The sequence below is a fragment of the Neovison vison genome, chromosome 4 (assembly GCF_020171115.1).
Source record: "Neovison vison isolate M4711 chromosome 4, ASM_NN_V1, whole genome shotgun sequence".
NCBI lineage: Eukaryota > Metazoa > Chordata > Mammalia > Carnivora > Mustelidae > Neogale > Neogale vison.
The window spans coordinates 55,523,818-55,545,310 of NC_058094.1; the positions used below are offsets into that span (position 1 = coordinate 55,523,818).

Consider the following 21,493-nt stretch of genomic DNA (forward strand, 5'->3'; position numbering starts at 1 on the left):
ACAGATGAGGTAATTCAAGGAGAGGCTAGATCATGTCAGTGTACTGTTATAGAGAGATTGTTGGTCTGGAAAGAAAAAGGTTTCCGTCAGAGTCCTAGCTTTGGGACTTTGAACAAGTCAATTAACTGCTATAGGGCCTCACTTTTATAATTCATAAAACTAGAACATTGACTTGCGTAATTTTTGAGGTCCATTACCACTGAAAAACTATTTAATGCCAATAGAGGAACTTTAGGATCCAGCTATCCATACCTCTGTTTCAGTCTTCTTTTCATTGCATTGATGTAGGACTTTAGTTTATTTAAAAGAAACAGAGAATGGTTGCCATATATGAAACTTTCTATCTCATAATAATATTCCTACACACCCAGAGGAGCATGTGCATAACTTTTTGGTCTGTGGCACTATACCAACTACAGGTGGATATGCCACCAGGTTTCAGTGATTATTCAATGTCTGTACTTAATATTGCACATTGAGATTTAGGGAAATCTGCCAACTGTTGAATCATAGAATTCCTGGAACATAGGTTCTTATCATCAATCTTTGGTGACCACACTTTGGTTAACACAAATGAGTAAAATACCAAGTTATGTATCTAGGGTGTGCTGGTAATGCTGGAGAGGGATCTCATGAGTAGAAAATATATATTCATCTCCAAAATATGCATCCAATGCTTATATAATTTTGCACAAGGTAAAGAATGGGTTTAATAGCTAAGATTTATTTATCATCCTTTTGTAGTGTCCTCCTTTGTTGAGCATTCATGGAACCATAAGTATTTTTAATAAATGTTGCTGATTGTTTGACTTTTCTTATTTTGAGCCACATCAGAGAAATTCTTTAGAGGTATTTCTACAAGTGGGAACCCACAACACAAGTTTTCTTTTCTAACTCTTCTGTATAAAAAGTACTTTGGAGGCACTTTCATGATACTACTTTGAAATATTTGATAAGAATCATTTTCAATATTATTTTTGGGCTGATACTCTTTGTTTTTATTCCTAGTGTGCTTTCTATAGTGAATTATCATTAATGTTAATTGTTAAAGCATTTATTTTTATTTTTTTGTGTTAAAGCATTTAACTTCTTATTTCTGCTATTATTTATGTATATGGAGACAAAATATAAAACACACTATTTTCTGAATGGAAGTTAAATGAGAAACAAAATGACAATACATTAATTAGAGCTGTTTAACTTGGGCTATTCTTGGTCATAGGAAGGACTGGAAAATTAACATTATTATACTTCAATAACCTCAGAAATTTGATTAATAAATTTACAGTTGTTAATTAATAGTACTCTATATTTAACTTAGAATTTTAGCACATGTGAATAGGGTTCAGGATTGAGAAAATAATATATTTTCTTGGTTTTTGGCTAGAACTTATACTCTCAACTCTTCTCTTAAACTTGGTTGATTAGGGACCCTGTGTGGTTCAGTTGGTTAAGCTACTGCCTTCAGCTCAGGTCATGATCCCAGGGTCCCAGGATCGAGTCCTACATGTGGCTCCCAGCTCTGCGGGAGAGTCTGCTTCTCCCTCTGACCTTCTCCCCTCTCATCCTCTCTCACACTCTCTCAAATAAATAAATAAAAATCTTGAAAAATAATAAACTTGGTTGATCAAATTTTTTAATCAAATCCACATTGCTTGGATGGCAACCTTAGTGTAGTAGAAAAAGCATGAGCTTTATAACCATGCCAACCTCTATTTGTATGCTAATTCTGCCAATCATTAGTTTTTTCAGTTAGTCTGTTTGTGAATCTGCTTGTCTGGGATTCTGGGGTGTAGTGGTGGTGGTGATCATTGATCTAACGGGTATTGTTTGCCATCAATCATTCTAGGAAAAGGACATGCCTGGGAGGGTAAGAAATGTAACTGTTTTCTGGTTGTTTTTCTTTCTTTCTTTCTCTCTCTCTCTCTCTCTCTCTCTCTCTCTCTCTTTAATACAGGAGAAGGAACTCCCTCTTCTCTTTGTAACTGGAAATGAGTTGCTCTAAAAATCTCAGTTAAGAGGACTAGAGAGCTCTTCTAATGCTGAAGGTGACCGTGTGAAAGTAGGGCAAGAGTGAGCCACAGATTCTCATTGCTAGAAGTAGCTGCATCAGAAGAGGAACTGTTTTTAGAGCAGCCAGAGTCTAGAATATTAGTCATGAAATCCTTCAGGCTGAAGAAGTTATATCAGTTAGTACACTTTCACTTATCAGTAGTAGAAAACTGAACATAAATGAACTTCATCATCAGAGTATTTATTGGCTATTTTTAAATGAAGTATAATTGACATAAAATATTCTGTTAGTTTCAGGTATGCATCATAGTGATTGGATATTTCCAATCACTGGATAAACATTGTGAAATGATCCCCATGATAAGTCTAGTTGCCATCTGTTACCATACAAAGTTATTGTAATATTATTAACTAAGTTTCCTATGGTATGTATTACAGTTCTATGACTATTTTATAATTGAAAGTTTGTACCTCTTAATCTAGCTTGTACCTCTGTTTCACCTGCCTCCCCCCAAGATCTCTCCAATCTGTTAACCAATAGTGTGTTTTCTGTATCTGTCTGTTTCTGTTTATTTCTTTTAGTTTTCTAGATTCCATATATAAATGAAATCATGTGGTATTTGTCCTTCTTTGTCCATTTCACTTAGCAAAATACCCTGTAGGTCAATCCATGTTATGGGAAATGACAGGATTATATTCTTTTTATAGCTGAGTAATAATCCTGTGTGTGTGTACCATATCTTTTTTAGCCATTCATCTATCAGCTTCATTTCTTTTCACTCTACATTTCTCTGTGTGCCATTTGGCTTCATGTTGTGACTTCATGTTGCAACCAGAGTTTATTTCTTCCTTCAGATCCAGAGTTTGTTTCTTCCTTCCTTCCTTGTACATAGCCAATTTAATCAAGGCCCTAGCTGTATTTTTATTGGATTGCCTATGAAACAGTTGTTATGACAGTAGAACACCAAGGACCTGAATGCGTTAGACCTTAGTTATTTGAGCCAATTACTTTGAACAGGAAGATCAGATAACCCTTATTAACTTCGTATCTAAGTCTTAGACCAATTAGATTCCAACCCATAAGTGGGAGTGGAATAAGTCCCAGAAATCACGTGACTGCTAAGTCATGAAGAGGGGGAGGAATTGATAAGATATGGAAAGAAAACACAATGTTCATTACAGTGGGAGTGTTTGGAGTTCCAGCAGCCAGAAAAATGCTTCGACACAAAATGTTGTGATTCCTCTCCACAACTAGAGGTGGCATCTGACCGATTCTCACTAGCTTTACCCAAGAAAGTGGTGAATTCATGAATACCATCATCTCTAGAAGAAGGTCTTGACAGCAAGTTGAAGAGATCAGGTGGAAGAACTGAGGAGTTATTACAGAGCATACATTAGATAATGCCAGGAGGAATTTCAGAAATAACATGGCAGACTGCCTGGAGTGGTTCAGTCAGTTAAGTGTCTGCTTTCGGCTCAAGTCATGATCCCAGAGTCCTGAGATGATTGAGCCCCTCATGGGGGCTTCTGCTCACAGGGAGTCTGCTTCTCCCTCTGCCCCTCACCCCACTCATCCTCTCTCTCTCACCATCTTTGTCTTTCTCTCAAATAAATAAAATCTTTAAAACAAATAATGAACTTAGCAAATGAGAGGAGTTTATCTCAATAAGCTAGGAAGGTAAAGGTTTATATTATAATAATGTGTGCGTAAAAAAGAAAAGCTACTTTATGCTGTGATCATTTCATAGACATACATGTAAAGATCACTCAAAAGAAAAGGCAAAGACTTTGTGTAATTATACATATTGTAGGAAAAAAAATAACAAACGAAATAGAGGTAAAAATTCCAGAATTGAAGAAAGACCTATTTCTGTATTTTATTTAAAAAAATATCAAAAATTCCTTTGATTATGTCAATAATAATAAGAAACAAATCTAGTATATTTCAAAGAGAAGTTTTTCAAACAAGTATCATCCTGGAAGAATAAAGAGAAAAGGTTTCCAATAAAGGAAGATAATGTTAGGCCACCCTCCAATTTTTAACCCACTTTTACTTTCACCTGACCAATCTCTACTAAGATCTGTAATAACAAGAACATGAGTCCACAATCCTACATGTAGGCAAATTTTAATCAATGTGCCAAAGAAAATAAAAACACATAGCGCTCAGGAAAGATATAACTCTCTTATCTAAAACAATCACAACAAAAATCTGACAGTAAGATTGGTCCTATCAAGCAAGATATTAATATATTTCAGTAATGAACAAATGATGTTATAAAATGACTACTATTAAATACTGAACTGTTTTGTGGTGTCTGGATAGTTATTACAAATATAATAACATGTTTAATCTAAAAACTAATAATATACAAATCAAGTGGTTACAGGAGGTTACAGGAGAACTGAAAGTAAAATAGATAATTTATCCCTCTTTGTGTTTCAGAATGACCATTTATATGAGATATATTTACCATTTATATTGAGAAAGAATATAATTTTAACAGTTTTTTGGAAAATACTTTTTTTTGAAGATTTTATTCATTTATTTAACAGAGATCACAAGTAGGCAGAGAGAGAGGAGGAAGCAGGCTCCCTGCTGAGCAGAAACCCCGATGTGGGGCTTGATCCCAGGACCCTGGAATCATGACCCAAGCTGAAAGCAGAGGCTTTAACCCACTGAGCCACCCAGGCGCCCCTGGAAAACACTTTTTAAGAATTACCTCTAATATGACAAAATTACAAAACAAATGGCGGGGGTGGGGGAGGTTGGGGTACCAGGTGGTGGTGGAGCATTGGGTGTGGTGAAAAAATAATGAATAATGTTTTTCTGAAAATAAATAAATTGAAAAAAAAACAAATAAAAAAGAGCACAAGAAATAAAAATGAATATCTAACAATAAATAAGAATTAAGATCTGAAATTAAAACTAATTGTACAAAAATATGCATTATATGAGAGACACAACTTAAATAAAACATAGAAAGTTCTAAAATATTTCTTATATAAAATGTACAAACTGTTTATTAAAAGAAAAGCAACCTACGAATGGATAAGAACCGGCTATTTATATAAAAGGAAATGCAAAATGTCAACATGAAATGATGCTCATTTTCTAATAGTAATAGAAATGCAACTTTAAGCTACAATGAGGCATAGATTTTCACATATTAAGACTGGTAAAAATGTTAAAGGCTGATGACATCTGTTGCTGGCAAAGATGTGACAGAATGGGCTCCCTTACTTCCTAGTCAAAGTGTGAATGAATTAAAATTCATCAAATTCATTAATAAAATTCATTAATAAAATAAGATTCATTAAAAATAAATATACCATTTTCTTTAGCAAATTTCAGTGAGGGGAACAATTCTACAGAAATGTATTTATCTGAAAGGGGATAATACACACATAAAAATATATATGTATACACACACAAAGATGCTTATTACAGCACTCTTTATAGGAGTAAATATTGACTGTTCAATATTAAGAAAACTGTTGAATAAAACTAGAATACACAGGATGTGGAATATAATACAGTCAAGAAAAATTGTTCTAGATATATTTGGCCTAGAATGATAGTCACTATATAAAGTGAAAATAATACATAACAAAAAGTAATGTATATACTATGAATCCCTTTTTTAAAAGATTTTATTTATTTATTTGACAGAAATCACAAGTAGGCAGAGAAGCAGGCAGAGAGAGAGAGGGGGAAGCAGGCTCTCTGCCAAACAGAGAGCCCAATGTGGGGCTCGATCCCAGGACCCTGAGATCATGACCTGAGCTGAAGACAGAGCCTTAACCCACTGAGCCACCCAGGCACCCCTATGAAATTTTTTAAATGGTAAAAGAAAATACCTTCATACATCCTTCATATATCATATATATATATAATATATGTATATGTGTGTGTGTGTGTGTGTGTATCTCCTTCACATATCCTATATAAGTGAATTTTGAAAGCTTATATGTACATTACATATAAACATCAGTTTTCTTGAGCAAGGATATTTTCATCAAACTGCTAATACCAATCACCTCAGGTGGGTGATTATAGTGGGGACAGAGGAGAGAAATTAAAAAGATTTTCATCATACATCTCAATATTATTTGAATAATGGCAAGCAAGTAATATATTTGACATTAAAAGTATTAAGTTATGTTAAAAGTAATTTTTTTTAAAAAGATAGGAAAACTCTATACCATGCAAACCAAAAATCAAAGTACCATAGTACAAGTAGGGTGAGCAAAAAATTTATTGCCCAATCTAGTACATTTTTAAGAATGTAAGAGGAACCACCTGGGTGGTTCAGTTGGTTGAGCATCTGCCTTCAGCTCAGGTCATGATCCCAGGATCCTGGGATGAAGTCCCACATCTGACTCCTTGCTTGGCGGGGAGCCTGCATCTCCCTCTACCTTTGCCTGCCACTCTGCCTGCTTGTGCTCTCTCTGTCTGACAAATAATTAAAATCTTTAAAAAAAAATGTAAAAGGAAGCTAACCAATAGGCTGCCACTCTGGTACAATCAAGATTGGTCCCAGAAAACTGGGGTGTGTGGTCATACTATGAATAAAATAAACTTCAGAAGTATTATCAAAGATAACAAAAATATTTTATTTCTTTTTTTTTCTTTCCTAAGACTTTATTTAAATTCCAGCCAGTTAACATACAGTGTAATATTAGTTTTAGTTGTAAAATTCAGTGATTCATCACTTACATATAATACCTGGTTCTAATCACAAGTGCCCCCCTTAATACTCACCACCTGTTTAACCCATTCCATTGCATCCAGTAACCATCAGTTTATTCTCTATAGGTAAGAGTCTGTTTCCTGGTTTGCATCTGTTTTTCTCCATGTTTGTTTGTTTGTTTCTTTAATTCCACATATGAATGAAATCATGTGGTATTTGTCTTTCACTGAATTATTTCACTTAGCATAATACTCTCTAGCTCTATCCACATTGTTGTAAATGGCAAGACTTCATTATTTTCATGGCTGAGTAATATTTCTCTGTGTGTTGTGTGTGTGTGCATACATGTGTGATCCATATAAATCACATCTTCTTTATTCATTCAACAATCAATGGACAGTTAGGCTCTCTCTATAAATTGGTTATTATTGATAATGTTGTATAAACATCAGGGTGTATATATCCCTTTGAGTCAGTATTTTTGTATCCTCTGGATAAATACCTAGTAGTACAATTGTTGGATCTTAGGGTAGTTCTTTTTTTAACTTTTTGAGAAACCTCGATACTGTTTTCCAGAGTGGTTGCACCAGCTTGCATTCCTACCAGCAGTGTAAGAGGGTTCCCCTCTCTTTGCATTCTCACCAACATCTGTTGTTTCCTGTTTTTTATTTTAGCTATTCTGACTGGTGTGAGGTGATATCTTATTGCAGTTTTGATATGCATTTCCCTGACTTCATCAGGGAGTATCTTCTGCTTGAAAAGTTGAGCATCTTTTCATATGTCTGTTAGCCATCTGTATGTCTACAAAGAAGAATATTTTATTTTAATAAAAAATTATTATAAGGAAATCTTCACATACAATATATGGCAATATTAATGTAAAAATTCTTAGAAATAAGGCAATCCTCTCTTTCCCTTCTGCCTTGGAGAAAGACATATCTTCCTGTATCCTAAAAGTAACAACTTTAAAAATGCACTTGAGATTTTATTCCACATGACCTCCTCTTAAGACTCAATTTTTAATTAATTAGTTATCTATTCTTTTCCTTGAAACATTGGCTTCTCCACTGAAAAATTCCCATTATATAACAAACATTTCACTTAACTATTCCAAAAGAAAGCAGATAAAGCATTACAGTTATGGAAAGGACTCTGGAGTTAGATGGCCTAGGCATAACTTTTTAACATTCACTAACTGTGCCTTTGGACAAATTACTCTGTCTCTTTATGCCTCCATTTTTTCCTTTGAAAGAAATTGTTTATTATATCCCAGGTAATAATGGAGTAATAATAGCAGTGAATTCAAAGGCTCTTTCTGAGAATAGGAGAGAGAAGTAGTTAAGCTTTGTGTCTTTTGCAGAAACACACATTCAACACCATGATTCAAAGTATCACAGGAGTACTTGTTGATCTGTGGATCTTCAGTAACTAGAGCCACACCGGAATCTTGACATTGGTTAGAAAATATTGTTAAACTTTAAAAGTCAATTATATCATCATTATTACTAAGATATGATTTTTCTCTACTTTTTCTATAAATTTTCTTAGTATTGCCTCAGTGCAATTAAAATTGTTTCTTCCTCCTCCAATCTACAGACTGTGACTGAAAGTGCAACATTGTATCTATAGCATGTTTGCATGCCAGTGCTTGCCATAGAGCCAAATAAGCTCTAAAAATTCCAAGGGGGATAGGGGTGGATACGGGTAAGTGTAGTCAAAGGTACAAAATTCCCATTATATAATTAGTTAAGTCCTGAGAATGTCATGTAAAGCATGGTGACTATGGTTATTTAGTGCTATATTGTATATTTGAAAGTTGCTAACAGTGTAGATCTTATAATTTCTCATCATAAGAAAAAAATTTTAACTGTATAGTGATGGATGTTATCTAGACTTATTGGGGTGATCATTTTGCAATATGCACAAATGCTGAATCATTGTTGTATGCCTGAAACTAATGTTACATGCCAATTACATCTCAACTAAAAAGAAATGTCTGGGGCATCGATATGGGTAAGGCAGGAATCTACCATTGGAATGTATGCTGAGCCACTTGATGCAACTTTGTGTGGCAAAATAATGTTGTACTCCTACGTTGGTATTCATCTTATCTAGATAAAAATCACTCTGGGTGGAAAGACTTCATTTACAAACACTTAGATTCTTAACTAGTTACCATGGCTGCAAGGCTAATCATAGATGTAGTCATTAGATGATAACAAATTAATCTTCTATTGATTCCCTATCTAAACAACCCTAAAAACAAGTCTCTAAAAAGTTTACTTTGCAAACTTTGTTTTCAAAGGATAGGTGTATGTGTGTGTCAATATAATATAATATAATATAAATGTAATTATACTATATACAGTGTTACTATATTATATATTATATATTACATTATGTACATGTATTAATATAGATAGTGCTACTATAATTACTATAATCAGGGAAAATATGTATGTATATGTATGTGTTTTGAAGTTTTAATTTTAATGAAATCCATATTATCAATTATTTCTCTCATGAATCATTCCTTTGTTATTTATTTAAAAAGTCATTACCACTGATGTTGAGCATCATTTCATAAGTCTTTTGGCCATTTGTATATCTTCTGTGAAAGAATGTCTCTTCATGTCTTCTGCTCATATTTTAACTGGATTATTCATTTTTGGGGTGTTGAGTTTGTAAGTTCTCTATACATTTTGGTATTAAGCCTTTATCAGGTATGTCATTTGCAAATATCTTTTCACATTCTATAAGTTGCCTTTTAGTTTTGTTGATTATTTCCTTCACTGCGCAAGAGGTTTTTATTTTGATGAAGTCCCTATAGTTTATTCTTCTTTTTTTTCCCTTGCCTCCAGAGACATATCTATTAAGTTGTTACAGCCGATGTCAAAGAGGTTACTGCCTGTGTTCTCCTCTAGGGTTCTGATGGTTTCCTGTCTCAATTTTAGGTCTTTCAACCATTTTAAATTTATTTTTGTTTATTTTGTAAGAAAGTAGTCCAGTTTCATTTGTTTGCATGTTGCTGTCCAGTCTTCCCAACACCATTTGGTCATCAGGGAAATACAAATCAAAACCACAATGTGAGATATCACTTCACACCTGTCAGAATGGCTAAAATCAACAACACAAGAAACAACAGGTGTTGGCAAGGATGCAGAGAAATGGAAACTCTTTTGCATTCTTGGTGAATACTTACTGGTTCAACCACTATGGAAAACAGTATGGAGGTTCCTCAAAAAGTTAAAAATAGACCCAGCAATTTCCCTACTAGGTACTTACCCAAAGAATACAAAAATACTAATTCAAAGGGGTACATGCAACCCAATGCTTATAGAAACATTATCAGCAATAGCCAAATTATGAAAAGAACCCAAATATCTATTGACTGAAAAATGGATAAATAATATGTGGGGGGGGAGGGTGTACATACACACACACACACACACACACACACACATAATGAAATATTACTCATCCATAAAAGAAGAATTAAATTTTGCCATTTGCAACAATCTTGCCTTTTGAAAGTGGGTCCTCTAGTCCCAGTCAAGCCTTAAGTGATTATAGATGTGGCCAACATCTTAACTACAGCCTCATGGAAGACACAGAGTTAGAAGTACCTAGTTAAGGGCCTCCCAAATTCCCAAACCACAGAAACTATAGAGTAATAAATGTTTGTTTTAAGCTATTAAGGTTTGCAATAATTTATTTTGTAGTAATAAGTAATGAACAAATGGCTACCAGAGGCTTATTCTCCTCATGTTGAAACACATGAATACAAGTAGGCAAATTCAGTTGTGCAAATACATCTCAAACCTCTACTGTTGTCCAGTTTGCAAATGGCCACTATCCAAAGCATGGTCCTTTGGTCAAACTCAATATCAACAGTCATGGAAATATTTCTCCAAAGGAGGCTATAGATCACTTAACAGATATCAGGTTCAAATCTTTAGAAATTCATAGGGAAGAGGAGTCTTTACAGATATTATGAAGTTAAGAATTTTGACACAAGATTATGTCTTATGCTTGGGCGAAATGGCCATCACAAGTGTCTTTGTAAGAGAAAGCTAGGGGTGAGAATGAAAACTGGTGTAGCCACTCTGGAAAACAGTATGGAGGTTCTTCAAAAAAAGTCCCACTTTGCACTACTAGGTATTAACACAAAGGATATAAAGATACTGATTCGAAAGGATACATGCACCCTGATGTTTACGGCAGCATTATCAACAATAGCCAAGGGCTCCAGGGTGGCTCAGTTGGTTGGGTGACTGCCTTCACCTCAGGTCATGATCCTGGAGTCCCAGGATCAAGTCTTCCATTGGACTTCCTGCTCAGTGGGGAATCTGCTTCTCCCTCTGACTCTCCCCCCTCTCATGCGCATTCTCTCTCTCTCAAATAAATAAATAAAATCTTTTAAAAATTTTGAAAATATGGCCAAATTGTGGAAAGAGCCCCAATCTCCATTGACTGATAAATGGATAAAGAAGACACATACACATGTGTCTATGAAAACAAATGAAATCTTGCCATTTGCAATGACGTGGATGGAGCTAGGGAGTATCATGCTGAGCAAAATAAGTCAGAGAAAGATAAATACTATAAGATTTTACTCATATGTGGAATTTAAGAAACAAAACAAATGAACATAGAGGGAAAAAAGAGGCAAACCAGGAAACAGACATTTAAGTTTAGTGAGGAAACTGATGTTTACAAAACTGAGATGGGCAGGAGGGGGGGATGGGTTAAATAAGTGACAGAGATAAAGGAGGGCACTTGTGATCAGCAACAGGTATTGCATGTAAGTGTTGAATCACAAAATTATGCACCTGAAACTAATATTACATTGTATGTTAACTAACTGGAATTGAAATAAAAACTTGGAAGGAAAAAAAGAGAGAGAAAGGCAGGGAGAGACTTGACAGACACATAGCGAAGAAGGTGATAGAATTTCAGACAGAGACTGAAACCATGTGGCCACAAGCCAAGGAACACCAAAAAATGATGGTAGCCAACAGAAGAAAGAAGAGGCAAACAAATGGATTCTCCCCTAGATTCTCCAACTGATACCTTCCTTTCAGATTTCTGGCATGCAGAACTGTGACAAAATAAACTTCTGTTTAAACTTCAGTAATTTGCCACAGCAGCCCTAGGAAACAGATATATCCTCTGATGGGGTAGAGGGAAGAGTTGAATATTGGCTGAAAATATAATCTAATTTAGTTTTGCATCCCTTCAAATGATAACCAGAAAATAACATCTATACCCCCAATGTTTATAGCAGCAATGTCCACAATAGCCAAATTATAGAAAGAGCCCAGATGTTCACAGATAAATGAATGGATAAAGAAGATGTGGTATGTGGTGTATGTGTGTGTGTGCGTGTGTGTGTGTGTGTGTAATGGAGTATTGCGCAGCTGTCCAAAATAATGAAATCTTGCCATTTAAAACGATGTGGATTGAACTAGAGGGTATTATGCTGAGTGAAATAAGTCAATCAAAGAAAGACAACTATCATATGATTTCACTCATATGTGGAATTTAAGAAAAAAAAAAAAAAGGAGCATAGAGGAAGGGAGGGAAAAATAAAACAAGATGTAACCAGAGAGAGAGACAAACCAAAAAAGACTCTTAACCATAGGAAACAAACTGAGGGTTGCTGGAGGGGAGGTCGGTGGGGGGATGGGGTAACAGGGTGATGGGCATTAAGGAGGGCACATGATGTATATTGAGCATTGGGTGTTATATACAACTGATGAATCACTGAACTCTCTCTGAAACTAATAATACACTCTATGTTAATTAATTGATTTTAAATTTAAAAATATATATAACCAGAAAATTTTAAAAAACTATGCATTGATTCTACCAAAAGAAATGGGCAAATGAACATGTAAATAAGCAAATGAATACATAGATAAGGAAAATGAAGAATTCAGATCAAAGATCAATTACCCATGAAAACAGTAGAAAATGTCAAATTTTTCTTCATAACACTCCTTAAGAAACTGAAGTAAAAAAATCTAAAACATAATACAGTGTGAGGAGAAGAGATAACAGAGAAAATGAAGGTGAGCTCTTTGGATTTAGGGGAAAAATAGAGAATAAAATGGAAACCATAAATAAGTGCCCTGTTAGAACAGGCACGTGGAAGACATGGTGGAGAAAACCAAAAAATATGAAATTTAAAAAAATCAAAAACAAAGATAAAAAGAAAAGATGAAATAGAAAACCCATAGTAAACACAATTAGTGTTTCTTAAGAAGATACTGTTAAAGGTGTAACAGAAAAAATTCAAAGAAAACTATACTGAAATGAAAGACATGTTAAGTCTACAGATTGAAAGGACATTATGTATTTTTAGAACAATTTATGTAACACCATGTTTTATACTGGAAAATATTGCAGTTCACAGTCATTGTGATCCTGGCTTTTCTCTTTTGATTTTCCATATCCCTATTAAATATGATGAAATCTTCAAACATGTCATGATGCTTATAAGAAATTGTTATTGGTAAAGTAAATCAAGTAAAGTGACTCAAGAGATGGATATCTAAGGTTCTCTTCAACTCTGTGATTCTATTAACCTTAGTCAGAGCCATCCTTCTCACCAGGCTTGAATAAAAACAGTTTCAGAAACTAACTGTAATTGGCACTCATATACCTGTTAATGTATTCATAAAAAACACCGAAGCCAATAATTATTACCTCTATAGGAGTCAATCCTTTAGTGTAGAATAAGTCTTTATATACTGTAGCAAACAGTATATATATATATATATATATATATATATACACACACACACATATATATATATACACACATATATATGTATATATATATACAGTATATATATATACTGTAGCAAACAGTATACATTTAGCAAACAAATCAACTGGCATAAATCAACTGGTGATCATATCTGATATCATAGAATTCTGTTTATCATCACTTTCTTATGTTGTACATACATATAACAACATATGACTACATATAAATGAGTTGTTTTTAAACTCATTGGAACAAGGGCTTAACCAAGTGGTTTTTCATATATTCATGTGCCATGCAATTTGTTAAAATGATCCAAGAAATGAGTGCTAATTCTGTGATGTATTTTTGTATAATATTTTTGGTAAATTGGAAAACATGCACATTTGTCTATCTTCTTTTTTTCCTAATGTTTCATATTTTTATTTAAATTTCAGCTAGCATACAGTGTAATATTAGTTGCAGTGGTGGAATTTAGTGATTCATCACTTAATAAAACATCCAGTACTTATCACAAGTGTATGATGCCTGATTGCCCATCACCCATTTATCCCATCCCCTGCCCACCTCCCTCTATCAACCCTCAATTTGTTCTCTAAAGTTAAGAGTCTCTCTTATGTTTTTTATTAATGGCACAGCAAAAATGAAATGCTCCATGTTTTATCAGAGAGAAATGTATATATGATTTATTGGGGTTTTTTGAAGTTAAATGGAAATCCATAGGAAGATGATTTAATAGGAAAATGTTAATTCTTCACTACCTCTTCAGGAGTGTGTATAATAGCAACATGAAGTTAGTTATAGGAAAATATATCCTATAATATATATAAAATATATATATATATAAAATGGATATAAAACATATCCATTTGCACCTAAGATATTTGCAGTATGACTGGGGAGGTTGGTACTAACAAATATTTTGTTTACAAAGCATACTTTTACAAAGGTAAGAAGTGATAGAAAAGTGTCCAAGGGATGATGCAATATCTTCCCTTTATATCAAATGGCACAAGAAACTGGAACTCCTCGGGCTTAGCAGGGACCGTGCACACTGACTGATAGTAAGTGTTCAGTGGTTAAATGAATGTTCACACACTCATTCCTACATAAAGTGGATAATAAATGCAATTAAAGTCAGGATAAACCCAGAGACCATTCATACTTTTCCCTGGTGACCAGGGTAATGCACATTTTTCTGAAAGGCAGCTGAAGACTAGAACCCCAAGACTAAAGCTTGCCATTACTCCACTTACCCTGTTTCTTTGGTGACAACATACAGGCTGTGATTCCTTAAAGTCCTTCTGGAAGCTCTGATAGCATAGAATTGCTAGTTTGCTCGACAAAAACCAGTCTAATCCTGTGTATAAGAGAATCTGGATCCTTAGGAAATTCTTCCTAATACCTCAACTAAATTCCTGATTTGGGTAATCCCCACCTTCTACTACTACATTCCTTAGAAATGAAAAATTAACATGGATTGTCTGCCTTCCTACTCCTACATAACAATACACACACAGTCAATCCCATTGTTTATTAGCAAAGTTTTATCTCAAGCATCCTAGACAAATTGGGTTAGTAAAAATGCTGCAAAATAAATTTCAGCTTCACTCTTTCTGTAAAGAGGTTTTCTCTTATTCTTATGTAAATTCTTTTTGTTGCTGTTTTGTAGTGGCAGGAAATTGGACTGGAGAACCTCTTAAATGCATCTCAACATTATGATTTCAGAATTTATTGTGCTTTGTCTACATAGTATAACTTCTAAAATAGGCACTTCTATTTCCCCAATGAACCAGAATCTCACAGTGATTTCTGGGATTAAATTAGGGAGTCTGGGGAAGCTCTAAATATGTGAGGGGTTGTGTCTATACTGGTTTATTCTTTAACTGTAGAAAACTATTCTTTATGCCTAGTCAGCTGAGCCATGCTGAAGTTATTTTCCTTAAAATGCACATATTAAAAGCAAGTACTATAACATTGTTGTTTTTAAAATTGCTACATATTAGAAAAGTCCCCGATTTAACCATACTATTATATAATTACTCTTTACAGGACACCATGATAAAAAATCGTACCAATTGCCCGAACAATGAACCTAAAGTTTTAAAAAAACATGCATGTGATGATAATAAGGTAATAATAATTTTTTGGGATTTATATGTCATTTAAACTTGATTTTATAGGAGCTTGTAATATTTGTTAAGTATTAGATAATTATATTGATTATATTAATAACATAATATTTTCATTCTAACCAGATAATTCTCACTGTCCTATTCAATTATACTATGGTCTTCTTTTATACTTTGATTTTACAAAAAATCCTATGTTTATTCAGTAAATATTTTTCTCTATTTTAGCATTTCAGTTTTCACTTTGGAAAATGCTAGAACTGCTGAATTCAAAGATACACTTCCCTTATTTGTGACATTTTTGTGCAGGAAAATCCTTGTTAGAGTGACTGCTTGCACACACACACAAACATAAGTCATGGGAATAATTTACTTTTAGGCCTTTGAAATTTCTTCCTTCAATATTTGCTTATCTTCAAACAACTACTGCTTCTGGTTGGTGCAATACTACAATTTACAAAACTTACAACCAAATTTTTTATTAATTCCTTCTACAGAAACTAGTATGATATGCAGTCTTTTTTAAACTCACAGTAGCGGAGTTAACCTCATAGTATCACATTATATATTCATAAATTCTTTTTATTCTAATTTCTTACTTTAAATATTTGAAAGGCTTGTTTGAGGTGAAAAATGGACTTTTTTTTTCTAATTGCCAGCTATTCATCCATAACTCAACAGGTACAAAAATAAGAAGAAGAGAAACCACATACCTTCCACTATTGTCACCTCCCGAAGCCATCTCCTTTGGTTGACTCATTTAAAATGGAATAATGCTGTTATAGGTTCATCCATAAGTGATAAGATCATAAATTTATATTATAAAGAAAGGAGACTTCAAAAAGTCAAATAATCATTAAGGCAAATTCTAGGCACTCCAGATTGTCACTTAGGAGCTAAACAGTTTTAGTCTAGTTACTTGTCAGTCATGTGATTAACTGGAATAGAAATCTGGGGCGGAGGTGGGGCATTATTTGGCAATAACTTTCTGGCTTTAGGCTCCTTATAAAAGCTTATCATTTTTTAATATTTTGTTTGAACCACAACCCTTCTGATTTTTTTTTCTGTAATAGGAAGGTATATTTTTATATCGTGCTGCTCACAAGTTGAAGCAGTTTGTGAAAGTGAATGACAGTGAGGATTTCAATCTCCACTTATTAAGAGTTTCACAGGGCACATTACAATTGTTGAACTGTACCCCCAAGGTAAGTTGTTTACTTTGAACAAAAATATCAACTAGTCCTGTGATAGGATACTATAATTCTCTGGTGATCATATCTGGTATCATAGAACTCTGTTTATCATCACTTAAAGTTGAAATATATTTACTCAACTCTAGAAGAGGAAAGTCTTAACTAGGAAAGCACCTATTCTTTGCTAGGGCAAATAGTTTACAGAAGCGGAGTAAAAATAAGGCAAGTGCATACATCATTGCTATAATAATGTTGGTGGAGATTAATGTCATAACTTGGGTGGGAATGGTGAATTTTTACCTCTAAAACTCATTAATAATTTTTGTCCATAGATGTACACATTTATAAGAACTCATAGCCAATAAAACAGATAATCAAAAGCATTTAACAAATATCTTTGTATGTTAAAACTTCACATGTTAAAATATATATATAAATACATATATGTCCAATTTTAAAAATTTTTTTGCTTCAATGATTTTGTTAAGTATAGGGCTAATTTTCCCTACTTATCTTCTAATGGTTATGAAATATAAGCAATAAAACAAAATTTGGAGGACCCAATCTTGATACTAGGCCACAGTTTCTTTATCTGAAAAATGGAGAAAAATATAATATCTACATTACAGGATGGTGACAGGGTTAATTAATTGGCATAATTCATGTAAAGTGCTTAGTATTAGAAAGGTTTCAATAAATGATATATTATTATTACCACTATCCCCCTCTTCAGAAATTTTTACCAATGGCCACAAAAGTCAAAAGGTTTCTTATGATTTCTTAAAAAGAAATTTTTAACATTTTCATGACATAAAAGGGCTCCTATGTGTTCTTATTTTTTAATACCTATAGTTGTCCACAGGCGGTAAGATGGTAAGATTATCCTTGAGCCTTATTGAGAGCGATGAAAATAAAGATGATAGAATGTGAACCACTTCATTTATCATTATATTATCTACTTGATGCAAGCCAGTCTCCTCTTGGTGTTTTGGATTCACCAAGTTTATTTCCAGTTTTGACCCCTTACTTATGTTAGTCTTCTATATGAAATTTCTATTGTTCTCTTTTCTATAAATCCATAAGGGATGAATCTCTAAATTTTACACCTGAAACCAATTTTACCATACGTGTTAACTAACTTGAATTTAAATAAAAACTTGAAATAAAAAAATTTAAAAATAAGCATCCTAAATTGTTAAAAAGAAAAAGGAAAACTAACCTGTCTTGCTTTTTCCTTTTTCCTGATATTCTATTTCTAAATTTTTTTTAAATTTTTTTTTTTTAAAGATTTTTTATTTTATTGATTTGAGAGAGAGAGACAGTGAGAGAGAGCATGAGCGAGGAGAAGGTCAGAGAGCGAAGCAGACTCCCCATGGAGCTGGGAGCCTGATGTGGGACTCGATCCCGGGACTCCAGGATCACGCCCTGAGCCGGAGGCAGTCGTCCAACCAACTGCGCCACCCAGGCGTCCCCTGATATTCTATTTCTAAATGAAATTATTCTTCCATACTATCAAAACTGAAGATTCTCAAATAGATTAGATGAATTTGACAGCAATTTAAAATTTAGCCATGAAAATAAAATAAAACAAAATAAAATTTAGCAGACATTAATGAAAGGAGCAATAGACAATTAATATTCAATATTATCAAAGTGACTTTGTTTTTAAGGAAGGAATAAAGCTACCTTCGCAGGGTGAAGTCCAACCCACTAAAAACTTGGTGAGAATAATTGTATAATTTTCTTTCTTCATCAGCTTTTTATTCAACTTAATTCCTTTATGTTTCCCTTTGAATTTTTTTTCCTTTTCTATGGTTCATTTTAAAAACAATCATTATATTGTTAATAAAAGGAGATGGGATGTACCCCTTAGAAATTGGATTCCTTTAAGCTACAGTTTTTAAAGCCACTGCTTAATTTTTTTTTTTTTGGAGTTTTATTTATTTATTTGAGAGAGAGAGAGACAGTGTGCGGGGGTAGGAGGTGGAGGAGAGAATCCTAAGCAGGCACCACATGCAGTGCCTGAGCTCCATGCAGGACTCCATCTCACATCCCTCAGATCATGACCTGAGCCAAAATCAAGAGTCAGACGCTTCACCAACTGTGCCACCCAGGTGACCCTTAAAGCCACTACTTTAAAATGAAAGAGGCTAGGGAAAATACCGGAGCACCTTTTTTTTTTTTTAATAAAGCAACAAAATGAGCACATCAATAGGTAATGAACAAAAGACATGAGCAAACCACTTCTATAGGAGCACATAAACTAGAAAACAAGTGTATGAAGAAAGTAGCCATCCTGGTTAGTTAGCAAACCTTCAGCATAACCTAACATGATGGAAATTAAAGTTTGAACACTTGAAAATGTGTATTTTTTTCAATATAAATTTAAAATTTGTTTTAATATCTTTTTCTAGGAAGACAATAAATCTGTAAAGGAACAGAGAAAACAGAAGAGCTTGTGTTCCCTAGGGATACTACTACAAAAAATAAAAACTTGTTGGAATAAAATTTTGAGGGGCTCTAAAGAACATTGAAAAATATGGAGTGGCAATATAAAGACATATGAACTTCACTTGTATCCTTCAAGAATTCATCTGCTCATAATGGGGGGTAGAGGACCCTAGAAGTTACAGAATGCATCCTGGTAAAAGCGGATTAGAGCAATTGAGAAATTCATACCGTAGTACTAGAAGATGGATGTAAACAGTGTAAACCAAATGCTGCAATCGATAAACCTCCATATGTTTTTGGACATATAGCAATCAGTATTAATTCTGTGATTTTTTGCAAGACAATCCAAGTAAGGTATTAAAGGCAATAATACTTTTAAAAACTGTTTTAAAATTCCAGAAGAAGACATGTAAAATCTGTGAAGTATATAAAGGTTGCAGGAATTAAAAATTAACATTGCTTTATTATCCAAATAATTTTATGCACCAGCATGCTACAAGGAGAGTGGAAATTGTTGTCTTCTGTGCTGGAAATGTTTCAGAGTTAACAAATGTGGGTAATGCCAATGAGAGTAAGGGCTAAAGAAGATACTTCAGTGAGATTAAGACATGTAATTAAACTTGAATGCATAAGACAGTGCCTTCATTAATGGTATAACAAATGTTTTAAGATGACCATAAAGAATGATTTCACAAAATAGAAAGTCACATGTTCTAAGGATGCCAAACCATAATACTGAGTTACTTTTGTCATTTATGTGTAATAAAGTTTTTCTAAATGAGTTTGCAATTTGGGAAGTATATTTTTAACAGAATAATATATGTTGACCTTTTAATTAATGGAATGTATATTTAATTTTGACACTATATCTGTATTATATAAAAATATTTTCATACAGTATTACAAACAAATTGCTGGCTTTGGATAACATTTCTCCTTTGATAATAAATGACCTATGTAATAACACTGTCAGATTCACTTCATGAATTTTGAAGAATTTTTAAGACAAGATTTTTAATACTGTACTACTATTTGAGCTCTGTCATTGAATATGTGACTTTAAACCTTATTACTCAGAATGCTCATAAGACCAAAACTATATAAGAACAGGAACACTACTTTCTATGTTAAATTTTAATCTTTTAAAAGAGACTTTTGTATATACCAGATCCAGTTTAGAAGGTCTGACAATGGTCCTTGCTTACTTATAAAGGGAAATCAAAACTTTAGTGGAGACAGGTCAGAGTCCTACCGCAGTCACCAGTCGGCTCAACTCACATCCTTCCTGCTCTTGCACACCTTCATCAGCCCCTAATAAAGTGCTGACTGGCTTGATATGAGCTTCAGGTGATGCTCAGGTGTCGCCATCACTGTGTGGTGGTAAAGACCATCCTCTCAGTTTGTGTGGATGTGTCACTCTCCCTAACCCCTATGCCCTTCACCCTCACAGGTGCAGACAGCTGAGTAGAATTCTATAGAAAGTTGTATGGTTACAGAAAGCCTTACCAGTAACAGTTGATTAACATATATTTTGTATGTTATATGTATTATATCCTGTAATCTTTTTTAATTTTTTAATATAGCTCTTCATATACCCTGTAATCCTCTCATATCAGATAAATTAGATTTTAAACTAAAGACCATAGTCAAAGATACAGAAGGAAACTACATCATTCTTTAAGGGACTATCTACCAAGATGATCTAACAATTGTAAATATCTATGCCCCCAATATGGGAGCATAAGAAAACTGTTAATCAAGATAAAGAATCATATTGATATGAATACATTAATAGTAGGAGATCTTAACATGCCTCTCTCAGAAATAGATCATCGAAGCAGAAAATCAATAAAGAAACAAGGGCATTGAATGACACATAGGACCAGATGGACATCATAGATATATACAGAACATTCCACCCTAAAACAACAGAATACTCCTTCTTCTCAAGTGCACACGGAACCTTCTCAAGAATAGACCACATACTGGGTCTCAAATCAGGACTTCACCGATACCAAAAGACTGAGATTATTCCCTGCATATTCTCAGATCACAATGCTTCGAAAGTGGAGCTCAATCACAAGGAAAAGTTCAGAAGGAACTCAAACACCTGGAAGCTAAAGATCACCTTGCTTAAGAATGCTTGGATCAACCAGGAGATCAAAGAAGAACTGAAACAATTCATGGAAACCAATGAGAATGAAGACACTTCTGTCCAAAACCTATGGGATACAGCAA

At 33.8% G+C, this 21,493-nt stretch overlaps 1 protein-coding gene across 2 annotated transcripts in view; it reads left to right on the top strand.

Moving 5' to 3' along the window:
• The window catches only part of IL7 (interleukin 7), a 46,464-nt gene extending 25,363 nt beyond the window's left edge, over positions 1 to 21,101 (top strand). The window contains exons 3-6 of one of the 2 annotated variants that reach the window (XM_044245412.1): positions 15,532 to 15,612; positions 16,685 to 16,816; positions 19,219 to 19,379; positions 21,078 to 21,101. In XM_044245412.1, coding sequence (XP_044101347.1) covers positions 15,532 to 15,612; positions 16,685 to 16,816; positions 19,219 to 19,338 — 333 coding nt within the window. In that variant the 3' untranslated portion in view covers positions 19,339 to 19,379; positions 21,078 to 21,101. Of the gene's footprint in view, positions 1 to 15,531; positions 15,613 to 16,684; positions 16,817 to 19,218; positions 20,038 to 21,077 lie in introns of those variants that run through there. The other variant, XM_044245411.1, reaches the window with a different exon arrangement.
• The last annotated feature ends 392 nt before the right edge of the window (positions 21,102 to 21,493 follow it).